Source organism: Remersonia thermophila, chromosome 1 (assembly GCF_042764415.1).
Source record: "Remersonia thermophila strain ATCC 22073 chromosome 1, whole genome shotgun sequence".
Taxonomy (NCBI): domain Eukaryota; kingdom Fungi; phylum Ascomycota; class Sordariomycetes; order Sordariales; family Chaetomiaceae; genus Remersonia; species Remersonia thermophila.
The window spans coordinates 3,856,726-3,871,448 of NC_092217.1; the positions used below are offsets into that span (position 1 = coordinate 3,856,726).

Below are 14,723 nucleotides of genomic sequence, written 5' to 3' on the forward strand. Positions count from 1 at the left end.
GTCTTGGAGTGGTTGCGATAGACGATCATGGGCACGACAAATACGAGGGATAGGGGATGGTGGGATGTCACGGCGATAGGGACTCGGGCATTCGGGCGCACGGAGTGGGTGGTTATCTCATGTCACTACATCCTGCTCTACCGGGAAAGGCCATGTCGCTTGGGTCTGTGTCATTTGTTTTGATTCGACATGTCTGGTTCGGAGTACGGGGGGATATGGACGCATCTCGGGCGGGTTGGTTGGTGTATGGAGAACGGGTGGGAGGGTATTGGGTTTCGTTTCTTTTCTCGATCGCAGACATCCACCTTCGCACAGACGGCGGCGGTCGGGCGCGACCGTCCAGGCTTGTCTTGGTCGCAGTCGTCGAGCGAGACTGAGGGTGGAGGGCGATTGAGGTCTCTGCCTCTGGCGATTTCTCGCACGACACGCATGCGCACACGCGCACACATGCACACACACACACACACACACACTCTCTCTCTCTCTCTCCCTCTCCCTCTCTCTTTCTCTCTTTCTTTCTCTCTCTCCCCCTCTTCATCATCTCTTCATCACCATCCTCACCGCCGTCATCATCCTCACCTTCGTCATCCGACAAACAATAACCACACACGGCGGACAACCTAGAAAAACACAAACGAAGAAAAAAAAGAAAAAGAATTACTTGGGGAGGCTCTATCGGTCGGACTTGGGCAAGATATCACTACATTTTTAGACGCGCCGTTTGATAGGGTGGTCTTTAGATGTCATGAGAAAGACACGATGTCTCCCATCTCGTAATGGCCGAGTGTGATGATGAATGTTCTGTGAACTTTGGTGTTTTGAGGGGTCGTTTTTCAGGCTTCCGGTCAATAGCTGAGACCCGAGGTGTACTTGACTGCCGGCCAACTTGTGTAAAATACCCATACCGGGTACCTACAGCGTTGATGAGGGGCGAGCTGTTTTCCGTATCAATCCCGCTTACCTTCTCTTTTCGGCGTCTTTAGCAAAGTTGATTCACAACCACTACACAACAAACACTCATTTCGACAACCATTGCCAAACCCTCCCCATCCATGCTGCGTTTCCGTTGTCGTCCAGCTCTTTCTCGAATACCAATACAACTTTCTCAACTTGGACCTTTTTGGTCCCTTCAGCCTTTCTCTGTCGCGCTATCACGTGACGTCCCAAATCACTGCCAGCCTTGCGCGTTCCTTGGACACCAGGCCTCATTCAGGCACTTGACATCACTCCCAGCATCCACCAATCGACGACGAAGACGCGGCGAAATGGCAGATCACTGGGCTGTGGCTGTCAATGGCGATGAAGATGAGGAGGAGGCGCTGAGGATCGCCATCGCGTTGTCTCTGGGGGAGGATCCGGGCCCGCGGAGGATGGAGACGGGGAGAGGGGGTGCGGTTGGGACAGGGTCCGGCGCTGGTTCGGGAGCGAGAAGAGAAGGAGGAGGAGGTGATGTGATCGATTTGACGTTGGATGATGAGGACGAGAGTGATGCGGCTGGGGGTGGACGCGCGGGTGGTTCCGACCGCGACAGCAACAACAACAGCAGCAGCAGCAACAGCACCAATGCATCATTGGCATCATCGTCGCGACAGCAAACAGGGACCGCAGCAATGCCATCAAAGACAGCCACATCAACGCCACCCGGCGAGACCGGCTCACTCTTTGCCGCCCTCGGCCTGGACAGGAAGAAGATGGAGGAAGAACGCCTCGCGCGCCTCAAGAAACGCAAAGCGTCCGAGCTGGGGTCCGACGTCCCTTCGCCATCAGCCTCAGCACCGCCGCCACCGCCGGCCGGACCGACCCAGCGGCCGCGGCGGATCGACGTCAATCCGTGGTCGTCGCTGTCCTCCTCCGCGCTGGACTTCCCTGCGGGATCCCCCCTGGAGTACAAGGGGCCTCATCGCGCCCCCGACCCGCCCCCGTCCGTCACCTCGGGAGACAAGGTCATTTACGCGAACCTGCCGTACTCGAGGCCGCCGCCGCCGCCGGGGACTGCGGATGGGAGGCCGAAGGGGAGGACGCTGGGCTCGTCGTCTTGGACGCCGGCTTCGGTTCCCCAGCGGGAGACGCCGGCGAGCAGGACGGGTGCCGGTGGGAGGATTCCGGGCGCAGCGTCGGCCGCCTCACCGCGGACAGCGGCAACGGCAACGGCAGGAGGAGAAGGAGGGGGAGGATCGTTGTTGTCATCGTCGTCGTCGTCATCGTCGTCCTCAACGAGGCCTTTGCCATTCCCGCGCGGCGTGGTCAAGAAGACCTGGGCGTACGGCCAGCCGAGGCGCGGGGATGATATCAAGATTGAGGAGGTACTGCAGAGAGATCGGCTGCAGCTGGCGGTGTTGAGCTCGTTTCAGTGGTAGGTGAACATCCGGCCGTGCTTGGCCCGAGGGGGGATGATGGCCGCAGCCGTTTGCAAGCCTCGGACGCCTTGGTTCCGCGATGCCGCTGGTTGCTGACACGGCTCGGTGTCCAGGGACGGAGAATGGCTCCTATCCAAGATTGACATCTCCCGGACGAAGCTCATCCTGGTCGCGTACGCTGCCGGTGAGGAGCAGGTGAGATTCCGTCTTCCTTTCCCTTCCCCGGATTTCGAAGTGAGACATGGAGATTGCTGAGATGTCTGCCTCCCAAACAGCAAGAGCAGATGCGCGCCAACGTCCCCGGCGAGAGGATCCGCTTCTGCTTCCCGCCTATGCAGAAGGTCGGCTCCATGCACTCCAAGCTCATGCTGCTCAAGTTCGACGGGTACATTCGCATCGTCGTGCCGACGGGGAACCTGGTGTCGTATGACTGGGGCGAGACGGGGACCATGGAGAACGTGAGTTTTGTGCGCCCTGTTGTCATGGGGGATGATTTGTGGAGAGGAGACGCTGACGGGGCGGCAGTTGGTGTTCATCATCGACCTTCCCAAGCTCCAACCCGGCGCAGAGGCGACGCATGAGCAGAACATGACGCCGTTTGCCGAGGAACTGTTCTATTTCTTGGGAGAGCAGGGGCTTGATGGTGGGCTCATTGCCAGCCTGCGCCATTACGATTTTCTTGAGACGAGCCGGTATCGCTTTGTTCACACCATGTAAGGGCCCTATTCTTCGTAAGGCCTTCGTGATCCAGGATGGTGGTTAACTTTTTTTTTGCAGCCCGGGGTTTCATGCTTCTGAGGACGCCTGGAAGAGAACCGGATACTGTGGGCTTGGCCGGGCCGTCAACTCTCTTGGCCTCGGCACTCCGGATCCCATTGAGCTGGACATCGTGGTGAGTAAACCCCAGCCGCATCGAGGTGCAAATCATGAGATTCCTGCTGATCATGTCCCAGTGTGCTTCTCTTGGCAACCTCAAGTACGACTTCATGGCGGCTATGTATTATGCTTGCCAGGGCGACTCGGGCCTCAAGGAGTACGACCTGCGTACTTCGAAGGGTCAACAGCAAGCCCTAAGAGAAGCCACCGCGGCTGTGAAGGCCCACACGCGCATCTTCTTCCCTTCGATCGAAACCGTTCGTGCGAGCAGAGGAGGGAAAGATGTTGGTGTCACCTTGCCCTTCCTTCCGTACCATTCATTCCTGACATCCTCTTTTCTCTAGGGTGCCGGAACGATCTGCTTCCAATCCAGGTGGTGGGAGGCGTCAACATTTCCGCGGGAACTCTTGCGCGACTGCGAGAACGTCCGCCCCGGTGTCCTCATGCACAGCAAGATGATTTTCGTCCGGCCGCACAATGCCGTTGGCGGATCCGGCTCTTCAGCATCGCGGAGCTTCGCGTATGTTGGCAGCGCAAACTTGTCAGAGAGTGCTTGGTATGGTGCTTTTCCATTTCATTTTACGACAGAATCGCCAAAGATCCTGCCATCAACCGGAAGCGCGCTGGCTCTCAGAACACGCTGACACACGCAACACCAGGGGCCGTCTTGTCAAAGACGGTAGGTCTGGCAGGCCCAAGATGATGTGTCGTAACTGGTACGTCCTTTCATCTCCACATCACCGCCTCCGTTCGGAAGGGAGGGCGGGTGAAAGTGTTGCCAGCAAGAGCGGTGGTGCTTACAGTATGGATCTTGCGTGTTTCAGGGAATGCGGCGTGCTAGTTCCCGCGAACGAGCGAGCCCCAGCCGGGGACGTGAAGTCTGATGCTGCTGCCCGGGGTGGCGGTTCCAGTCCCAACAGCCTGCAGGCTGTATTCAACGGCGTTGTGCCGGTTCCCATGGAGTGGCCTGGCCGGGAATACGTGACAGAAGGGGGCGGTGCGGGTAGCGTGGTGGCAATGACGCCCTGGCTTTTCTCTTAAGAGCTAATGGGACATGGGGAAACGTTGTTAGGGCGATGTTGACCTTGGGATGGATCCTGCCCGCTCTTAGGCCGGGTGCAAAGCACGGAATCGCCAGGGACGGGAGTTGATGGGGGTGTAGTTACTGTTTAGGCTTATTGATGGTGAAGCAAACATTGTGATTTGATCGGAGACCTGGGCTCATGAGACTTGTTGCATCGAAAATGCCTGATCGCTAGAAGCGATTTTCATGATGCTGGTTTTTTTGGTGGATGTCTGGGGAAAAAACGTTGTGTGGTTTTGGCCCCGTCAGCTGGCCATCCGGGTTCAACAAGGCACGAAGGAATAGCGTTCTTTCTGGAGATTCTCGCTGCTATGAAGAAAACAATCGTTGTTATGCTATACTCGACATACGTTATGCGCTTTTTTTCTTCTCTGATGCATTGAATGATCTGATCAAGGTCCGAGGTCAGCCACTCACACGCCTGGTGGAGGAGGTGATAATCAACGAGTGGTTCGGCGGATGCTGAGGGCGGATTGTCCTGGTTTCATTTGGAGCAAAGTCAAGATAGTGAATATATTGGGAAATCTCTACGCCCGTGCCCTGCGAAGCCTATGTAGCCGATATAAAAATATATAAACAGGGAAGAAACCAGTATACGCATCACAAACACATCACTACCCATCTTCTCAACTCGCCCGTCCCTCGCGGGTCCAAGGAAAGGAAGGCAGCACGACGATCTCAGACTCTCCACCTAACCTCCCAAGAGCTATTCACCCCCCTTGAAGCGTTCTTGACCCGCTGGATCGTTTCTCCTCCTTGGACAACCCTCTCCCATTCTCCACTCCCCCGTCATCACACCGTGCCAAACGTAGCTAGTAGCTTTGCTCGCATCCCCATCCCTTGGGTCCGGCTCCCCAAGCAGAGTCGGCCCCAAGCTAGTGCGCGCTCTAGTCTCAGAAGACAGACCAGCGTCACGTACCCAGGACAGATGGCGTCCCCTAGCTCTCAGCCCCTCACAAAGGTCCAGTGTAACATCCCATCGTTGTCGTGCCTGTTCTCTTCAACCTCGAGCAAACAACAGTAGGATTCCATATCCAAACTATCATGCGAAGAAGTTCCTGAAGCAACGTAACTACCTGGTACATAACAACGAGCGACTTGGCTGAGCCAAAAGCCGCGCTATACACTTGCTTTGAGGAGTGAAAATTGGTCGACATAACTACTCGTCGTGAAAGGATGTTCAAAATTTCTTCTTCGGAGCAAATGTCGATCACTGCTATTAGGTCTGATATTCCATTCTTCTCTCACATCTTGAAAGCATAGGCGAGGTTTCGGCGGTCGTCCGAACCCTTCAGCCGGGACTGTGCCTTTACCCTGCGCGGGCCTTTGGGCTTTGGTGTAAGTGGGACAAAACAACAGAAAAAAAAAAAAAAGACTTGTGTGTGGACTCTCCCGCCGGGAATTGAACCCGGGTCTCGAGCGATGTCTAAGATGACAAGCTCACATACTAACCACTATACTACGGAAGACTTGTGGATGTTGGCACCCACCGTAGCTTGGCGATGGTGGTGGGTTCGCCACCATGATATGGGGCTGTGGAGGTGGGCTCAGCAGCGACGGGTTGTTTCTCGTCCCACATTGTCTTTGTCTTTGCAAGCGTGGAGCACAGCGCGAATCGACCAATGTCTCCAAACCCTCCACAGGAAAACGCTGCTCGAGCTCGGTTTCCACGACATAACTAGTGCTCCCAAAACGCTTGGCGTGCTGTGCCCATCTGGATCTGCGCTGAGTCTGGGCTGGCAGCGAGCATGTTGATGGAGCCCCTGAAGGACTTGTTGGCTGAGCAACGTGTCATGGCTTGGCGACGAGGTGTGGCTAAACTGTGGCTGTCCCACCTGTTGGCCGGACGTCTTGACCCAAAGGCAACGTCAGCGTCATGAATGATGACGATGCAGCCTGCGACGAACCCGAGTAACTGGGTTCAGACGTGGATTAGCTTGCATGGAGTCACTTTCATGCCTGCGATGAGGAATGAGGTGGAACCACGTCTCTTTGTCTCTGTGTGATGCCTCCACCCTACCAGATAGGTACTCGATTCGCAACAACGCCGGAACGGTGAGAATAGATTGGAACACATGCTTTGGCCATAGACAGAACATGAACATTGCAAGCAGTTTCTCAAGAGGTTGATGCATTCCTCTGCTTGACAGACATAAGCAAGGAAAGCCAGGAGTTTCAGGCAAATCGTGTTGTCACCACTGCCCTGATGATCACCGTATTCAGCCAAACATGTTACTCCCTGATCTGTCTCGCCTGCGCAATGCCCGTCCGGCTTGGGTTTTACTCGCTCTCCTTCTCTTGATTCTTGTCATTGTCGGCACCATTTGCTTCTGGGGGAGGAACTCTCGATGTGTTTGTCCACCCAGCACAATCCCGGGCAGCCGCCTCGCCATTGTCGTCAACGAGCTTTCGGCGGTCCCCCTCATGCATCCATATATCCGAGGTAAGGATGATTTCGTCGTCGCGTTCAAAAGGCCACTGTGGATGATGGCGGGGACGGTGCAAACGCCCGGCCTGGACATCGCTCACGGTGTAGTAGGCGATGACCATGTATTTGTCGCCCTGGATCCAGAACGTCATGGTCTTTTTCAAAAGACCGTCCGCCTTCGACCTTAGTCGGCCCAAGTGCGGCCCGAGGAGTGGGCTGAGTTCTTCGGAGTTGTTTTTCTCGTGTCCCTGTGATCATAGGCAAGGTTACTTGATGCTATCTGGCATATCTTCCAAGTTTGTCTTTTGAGACAAGTTATTACCGACACCACGGAAGTCGTGTGGGGAAAGAGGAGAGAAAGGGGAATGACAAGGAATTACGTACTAGGTCTGCCAGAGGCGTTGTTGTGTCATTTGGCCTTACCAGCTCCCTGTACATGAAGAAGCCGTCGTGTATTCGGTGAGGTGTCCACGCCTTACCGTCTCGCCATCGCCAGCTGTCAATCTTATTTTCGGGATTCTTGGTGTGGCTGACAATGATGGCCCCGCTGTAGATGTAGGAATCTATGTTTGCCCTGGGAGGAAAACTCCCAAAGACCTCAATTTCACCTCGACGAGCAGCCTCTACCATCAAGGCCGCGTCATATGGAGTAGCGATGAACCCATTCCATGATGGTCCTTTTGGTATAGTACCCTCCGGTATGGCTTTGAGTTTATTCTGCTTGTCTCTTACTGCAAGAAAATACCACAGCGTTAGCTGCTGCCGCAGTGAGGGTGGCTGGTGTTCGGCCGTGGGAATACCAAAGCCAAGAGCTTGCGGCAAAAACAACCATGGGCAAGTGCCACGAGGGTGAGCAACGGGGAGTGGGAACTTACGTCGAGGTGATCTTCGTAGACCCTGACTTGATGACATCATGAGACAATGAGACCGATCAGTATTGTTGATGGGGTGAGCAACTTGGAGCGTGACAGTAACCAGTGAAGAGTTGAGCAGGCATCCGGTGAACTCAAGATGTCTGTTGCGGTGGAGTTGAACCCCCAGAAAGATGCATGTATAAAGATGAGCAAAGTGTCTTTCGAGCCGGGGGAAGATTGCGTGGAAATCGTGACCGTATTAAGAAAGGAACAAGTCTGAAGTAGGGTAACCCGGGGGAGAAGTGGTGGACTGGATAAACAAAGGGGAATGTCTTTGAGGGCTATAAAAACGTCTTCTTGAACTATCACAGGTCTGTCCCATTGTCTCCTAAGTACCTACAGCAGCTCCATTCCGGATAAGGTAGAGGTCTCAAAGACCGAAGATGTCTTGGCTGACTCCGGGGACTGCCCTCGAGGAATGTCTGGCGATTGTCCAGACTCCCTTTTTGCCCGTGCCCTTACTCCCTTAGGGCTTCGACAATGCAGCCAAGTCCAACGGTTCAGGGCAAATTATGTCCTCTGAGTACCCTTTTCTTTTGTTGAGGTCAGATTTTCTGTCTTTGCTTTTATTTGAAAATTCGAGCGCTCTTGTTGGTAAACCGCCGAACAGGCATTTCATCTTACAGCACCAAAACCAGGAGTCTCGCGATAATCATGAGCAACACAACGGAGGGGGGGGCTCATTGCCCTTGGAAAGGAGTAGCTGCGTAGCGAGGCTGCGAATCACCGCATGAGTTAAAGGCCAGCCTCGGGAATCAAGCTGGTGGCAGGCCTTAACAACTTCTTCTTCCTCGGCCGGCGAGAAGTGTTGTTCTTTCGAATGGGCAGTCTTTTGCGGGCGGCGCTTGTTGGAACGGCGGTTTGCAAGGACGTGGCGGTTAAGGTCGAACAGCTGAGCAGCTTGACGGAGGCTCATCTTTGGAGTGGCGGCAAGAGTTTCAAGCGCGCGCTGGATGCGCGACTCTTTTTCGTCAACACTGCTGGCCATCTTGAGAGGTTTTCCGAGAACCGAAAAGGTAAAAGCGCACTCTGGAAAGGAAGTTGTTGGTGTTGAAGGTCATGTATTGGCTTGCTTGTTTGCTTGTTGACTTGGTCGTGATGTCAGGAGGTGGATTGCAGTACTTCGGCTTGGCAGAGACCAAACACATCTTGGCTGGTCGCAACCCCTGTCGGCCACGTTCGACGGAAGAAGGGAGAGCTCGGTGACAGAGCATCCTTCCTTACCTCTTCCTCTCACTCCTCTCGGAGGGACCTTTCATGCCACTGAGCAGACAGCTCCTCTCCGGTTCACAGCTCCCCGGCCTCTTCATCCGACACTCTTTCCTCCTTGGCAACGACCATCACCGGCCATCCCTCCAACCCGTGAGGTCGCTTGCACTGCCGACGACACGGACAAAAATGGCGCCCCTGCAAACCAGTGGTTCGAGCCCCGCCTGAGTTGGGAGGCGCTGGCAAAGACGGATTCGGCCATAGAGCAAAATGATGAGCGGCGAGCGAGACCACTGTGAAGGGTCAGCCCGGGGGTTTCCATAGACAATCGCTGCGATGTCGAACCTGGCTAAGGAAAGGCGATGGATCCTGCTCACTGATCTGATGTGGCAGTTGTGCTCGGTGGTTTGAGAGCAACATTTAGACTGAGGGAAACGGCGTTGAAATGCTGCCAGTTGACCCAGAATCTTCAACGGCCATGGAAGAGTCCGAGGCTGGCTTGGGATGCCTTGGTATGCCAGAGGGATTTAAGATGGAAAAGTACACAGAGCTGAGAATACAAAGGTCTAAAAGCTTGAGAGGTAATCAAGGCACCCAGGGGTTGGGAGAGCAATTGTGAAAAGACACCTCACAACAACAGACACTTGATATTTTCTCCCTTGCATTCCAGAATTGGTCCTTTATCTGTATGGTTCATCCGTTCGTGACTATCACGCATGGAAAAAGATAGATCGGAGTGATGCTAAAGAAGAACATAAGCAAAGGCACATTGACGCTCACAATCTCTACCCGAACGTTCTCGATGGTATCTATCGTTTCAGATTTTCTTCATCGTCAATCTCCAAGACGCAGATATACTCTCGCCCTCCGTTTCCCTCTGCAAGCCCTCCACCGTTGATCGTCATGAATAACCTCCAGCCCTATCGCTCAATATCGACGACTGGGAGTTGACAACTTGGATTTTGGCAACGTGGGCGCCCACGACGTTGCGCCATATGGCCTGGAAGATGAACCGAGCAGAGAATATCATGGCTCTGATGTCAAGCTGTGATAAACGGGTATATATTGAGAATGATGCGCGTTGTATAGATGAGTGAGATTGTCCGAAGAATTGTTCGATGTTGAGCGGAAGGTCAAGAGTTTGCCAAAAGTCAGAGGCCAAGTGCGAAGCTAAAGATGAGAAGATTGCCTTTTTGAATGGAGGAAATTGGTTTTATGGGCGAAGAAGAACAGATTCGAAGGGATGTAACAGGAAATAAGAGAACCCGGAACATTGCTGGAGGCCAATGCCAGAGTCTAAACAACACTAAGGCAACCGAGCCACAAACTCAGAGCTATCCAGTCCCACGCTCTATTGTATCCTCCTCCCCGTCACCCGTGTTGACGGCAGCTGAGGCTCGCTCAAAGACATTCAGCTGCTGCATTGCTGGCAGGGTCAAAACTCGAGGGTCTCGAACCTCCTCCGCATCACCCCAACCCTCGGGGTAAGATGCCGGCGCAAGGCCCCCGTCATGATTCGTCCGTCCCCGGGGTAGCTGGTTCCAAAATTGCAAGTTATGTTAAGCGAATGGAATTGGGGGCCAGAGTGGGTTGTCTCTTGGACGAGGCAACAAGCCTCCCCTGACATCCTTCAAACCGAAAGAGTTTGGCCATTTCGTAGTGAACGTCATGATATCCATCGGCATTCTGAGCGCAGGCTGGTGCAGGCAATGACAAGATCAGCAACGTGGGCCGCAATGGCACAATGACACGCAGCATCGTGATCAAGATATCTGAACAAAACAACGACGCTGGAGTTTTGAGGCTTATGGATCCAAGACCATCTGGGCCTCCATCCCGCCGCTCACACTTCACAGATTGTTGACTTGTGAGGTCGACTTAGTGCCAGATATAAATAGATACCGGTCCGTATCAGCCGGTCAAATAGGTTGGCACTCGCCGATCAAGGGTTGCAGTTGGTGACATGCTCCATAAGGTGTGACTACAGAAGGTAACCACGCCACCCATCGGGATAGCCCAGTCACCAACCCTTTAATACTAGCCAAACAAACAGCTTACAAACCTACGCTTCGCAAGTATTTCTCTATGCGATGGCAGTGTGATGATTCAGGTCAACCCGACAGACGTTAGAAGTGGGGCACGCTGGTGGATCTTGGCACGGGACGGCCCGCAGGGCATGGACCCGACCCGGGCGCTGACACCCGGTCACGACCCCTGCTGATCTCGCCCGAACCTGCGACCATGATGGTACGTCCAGATCCAGAAGAAGGCGAGATGAGCTTGTCGGCTTGATTTGGCGAGCCTTTAGCACTTCACAAGAACGTAATGGGCTCCGCAGGGGAATCGTCAGGAGAGGCATGATTCCCGTGAGGTCTGATGTGCAGATGAGGTCACCTCCGCGTAAATAACTTGCCTGATGATTCATTCTGATCGCGCGCTCACATCATGCAATGATGGACGATGTGGATTTTTTTTTTTTTTTGGTCTCCAAAGATTCTGTGCTTGATGTTCGATAGGCGTGACCGTTTGCAGCTCAATTAGGTCTCGTGCGGTCGAGTTGGCAAGAATTCTTTTTTTTTTTTTTTTTTTTTTGGGTGGGAGGGGGAGAATACCGGGCAAGCAACAATGCAAAATGATATCACATCGGAAAAGAGGAAAATGCTGGCTGAGAAACGAAAAAATGGGATTACTCCTCCCATGCATAGGGAGGCAAAAGATAGATGGTTGACAAGTGTGAGATTCGAACTCACGCCCTTTCGGACCACGGAATCTTTGGGAAGATCTTGATTAAGGGTGGACCTTAACGTGGCGCCTTAGACCGCTCGGCCAACTTGCCTTGATGGATGTTGGAAGTCCGGCATCCAGAAGAGAGCTTGTTTGGCGAAGCTGAGGGAAGAGACACTCAGCCACATCATCACCATCTCGATGACTTATGAAAGTAGGCAGTTTACTGCAAAGCCCCCTGCCTCCGCTGTCCGAAATCATGCAATCTGGAAAAGGGCCGCCGCCCTTCTCGTCATTGGTGCAGGGTTTGGGGGCATGCGTGCCCGTAATCTGCATCAAGATCGCCTCCACGCTCGGAGTACGATCTATGTCAATCTTCTGGAGGATAGTTGGCTTTCGAATTGCAAGAAACGGGACGGTCGGACCGCGGGCGATATTGGTTAGCATTGCGCAGGCCGCACGGGACATCCGGCCGTCCCCAATCGCTTCCCGTCCGAAATGTCGTTCAGCGATAAGACGGTCTTGGCCTCTGCGGGCCTCCGGGTTGCGGCTCGCGGCCATGAGCATCAGACTAGGGGTTGACCATCGAGGCGGTCTTCTCTCACACCGAAACCCAACAACGCAGGGTCGTGGAAAAGGTACCCTGGCTGGACTTGTGTCACTCATGCCCTTCGGCGTGGTGTTCTTGTGGAACAGTGAAACATCCAAGTGATGACAGAAATCAGAGCATAGTATCCGAGGTTCCTCCTGCCAGGAAAAATCAAGAAACCGATGTCCTGTGCACCGCGTACCCGAGGGATTGGTACACTGCAGGGGGTGAAGGGTTAGCAATCTCGGTGGAACTCGGCCGGGAGCTTGCAGGCCATTTATATCGGATAGGATTGAGTTCTAGAGCGTGCGGCTATCGTTCCGTTCTCCAAGATGATTGTGTGTACAAGGCCAGTCGGCCATGTTGGTCCGCTCTCAACTTCTTACTCTTCTGTCGCAAACGCCAAGGTCCTTATGCCCAGCAGAGCAGGGATTGCGCAGAGTCGTTCGCCCGGGGTAAGAGGGTGGAATCAGCCATGCCAAACTTGGGTATGTAGAGAATTGCTCCACGTAAACAGTAGCAGCGGGTTGCTGCTTACTCCTTGCCGCTTTCAGCCCTACCGGCAAACCCTGACTAGATACTATTATACCATCACCTGGCCGGCAATCTGTGGGGCAGTGCCAAGCCCAGGAACGCCGAGCACCGTCCCCACCTTCAGGTTCCGGCGAGTGGCACCACCGCGACCCTGATTTTTTGCCGTGTCAGCTCAACGTCATCGCCCTGGATTCCCCTTGCCAGACCGTCTCAACACCGGCTCAGGACACCCGGGAACGCGGCCGGCGACTTCACCGTCTTCCCTGCCGCCTGCTCTTCTTCCCCTGGTCTTTTGTTCTTGCGAGAGACCGTCGGCATTCCGTGATTGGGAGCGTCGGCATGGGGATGCAGTAACGTGAGATCAAGGACGACCGCGCTCATTCTAAAGATCCGACAGCCTGCGCTTCCCGCCGGACCGGTTCATTTGGGAATCCGGTAGCTGATCCTTTTTTTGGTGAGATTTCGGATGCCGGCCCTTCCGAAGAGCGGCCTTCGATGAAGGGGAGCAACTTGCAGGTGTCAGACCACGTCTTTAGGGAGTCGTTGATTTTGGAGCTCCGGACCCATCCCGGTTCTCTCATTGCCATCGAGGCTGGTGGTTCGTCTGGTAGCCATTGGAGTTCTACTGCGACTTAGAGATAGACGGAAACCATGCTGTCTTCATTTACAAGGGCCTCGGCCAAGCTGCGGCATGGCGCTGGTGCGCGCTCAGGGCTTCGAGGCCTTGAATGTTTCACGGCGAGGGCGGACGGCAGGAGGTCGTTTGGCTGTGCGCAGCAGTGGCCACAGCATGCATCCCCAATCTTGGGCCGTGGAGTCCGGTGGACGGGGCAGGTCGAGGTCAGGGCACAGGCGAGGTGGTTCGTTGCGACGGCCAGGTCGAAGAGCGACGGAACGAGGGGAAGCAGAGTCGGAGCCGCTCCGGCGAGGCAAGAAGAGGCGGAATCCAGGTTCGCCCATCCCCCTCCCCTCTCACCCCCCGATGCTTTCTCCCGAGGTTTACGTTGCCCCGGGACCATCCGATCTCCTCTCTAATAACCCCCATCAGGCCCAATCACCCGGCACCACACCAGCCGGCCGCATCGCCCCTACGCAAAATGCAAACCGCCATGGCGAAGGCTCGCAACCTCCGCGAAAACATCTATACCCTCCCCAACCTCCTCACCTTCTCCCGCCTGATCGCCGCCCCTTTCATCGGCTACTGCATCCTCCACGACCACCACACCGCCGCGCTCAGCCTCTTCGCCTACGCCGGCATCACCGACGCGCTCGACGGGTGGATCGCGCGGCGGTGGAACCTCAAGACGGTTGTCGGCACCGTCATCGACCCCATGGCGGACAAGACGCTCATGACGGTTCTGACGGTGGCGCTCGCCATGAAGGGAGCGCTGCCGGTCTGGTTGGCCGTGATCATCCTCGGCCGAGACGTGGCGCTGGCCATCTCGGCGCTCTACTACCGCTGGATCTCCCTGCCTCCGCCCAAGACGTTTGCGAGATACTGGGACTTTTCGCTCCCCTCGGCAGAGGTCAGGCCGACGATGATCAGCAAGGTCAACACGGCGCTGCAGCTGGGGCTGATGGGGATGACGACGCTGGCGCCGGTGGTGCCGGGGCTGGAGATGGGCGTCGCGTTGGGGATCATGCAGTGAGTTGCCCCCGGGCCTTTCCTTTGCTAGCTTCCCGTGGCTTATTCTTCCTCTTGCAAAGGTACGTCGTGGCGACAACCACCATCTGGAGCGGCGCGAGCTACGTCTACAGCAGAGACGCCGTCCGGATTCTTCCACCGCCGAAGGAGGAGGGGGAGGGCGAGAGCGAGCACGAAAAGAGCGGCAAGGACGACAAGGACGGCCGGAAGAAAGACCTGTAATGGCCGCCCTACCAACTCTCTATCCAACCGATACTTCTGGACACCTGCCGCCCTAGTTCCGTTCTCTGCCCACGCATACAAGCTCGCCGTCGGCATTCGGCCCAGTCCCGTCCCGTCCTGCGGTGCTCTGCTCCCCGAACC

The 14,723-nt window shown here is 55.1% G+C and overlaps 2 protein-coding genes and 2 non-coding genes across 4 annotated transcripts; 2 read left to right on the forward strand and 2 right to left on the reverse strand.

Moving 5' to 3' along the window:
- Positions 1 to 1,052: 1,052 nt before the first annotated feature.
- Positions 1,053 to 4,274, forward strand: VTJ83DRAFT_1079 (uncharacterized protein; the record flags this gene model as incomplete). The annotated part of the gene is made up of 9 exons (XM_071007198.1): positions 1,053 to 2,353; positions 2,471 to 2,552; positions 2,633 to 2,815; positions 2,883 to 3,070; positions 3,135 to 3,249; positions 3,311 to 3,517; positions 3,578 to 3,789; positions 3,893 to 3,949; positions 4,058 to 4,274. The coding sequence occupies 9 exons, from the start codon at positions 1,053 to 1,055 to the stop codon at positions 4,272 to 4,274; spliced, it is 2,562 nt and encodes an 853-aa protein (XP_070870432.1).
- A 1,430-nt stretch (positions 4,275 to 5,704) lies between these two features.
- Positions 5,705 to 5,786, reverse strand: VTJ83DRAFT_t19. Its single transcript has one exon. It is a non-coding gene; the product is annotated as a tRNA-Asp (tRNA).
- A 5,807-nt stretch (positions 5,787 to 11,593) lies between these two features.
- Positions 11,594 to 11,704, reverse strand: VTJ83DRAFT_t18. The gene has a single exon. It is a non-coding gene; the product is annotated as a tRNA-Leu (tRNA).
- Positions 11,705 to 13,366: 1,662 nt separating this feature from the next.
- VTJ83DRAFT_1080 (uncharacterized protein) lies at positions 13,367 to 14,582 on the forward strand (the record flags this gene model as incomplete). The annotated part of the gene is made up of 3 exons (XM_071007200.1): positions 13,367 to 13,665; positions 13,764 to 14,360; positions 14,423 to 14,582. The coding sequence occupies 3 exons, from the start codon at positions 13,367 to 13,369 to the stop codon at positions 14,580 to 14,582; spliced, it is 1,056 nt and encodes a 351-aa protein (XP_070870433.1).
- Positions 14,583 to 14,723: the final 141 nt, after the last annotated feature.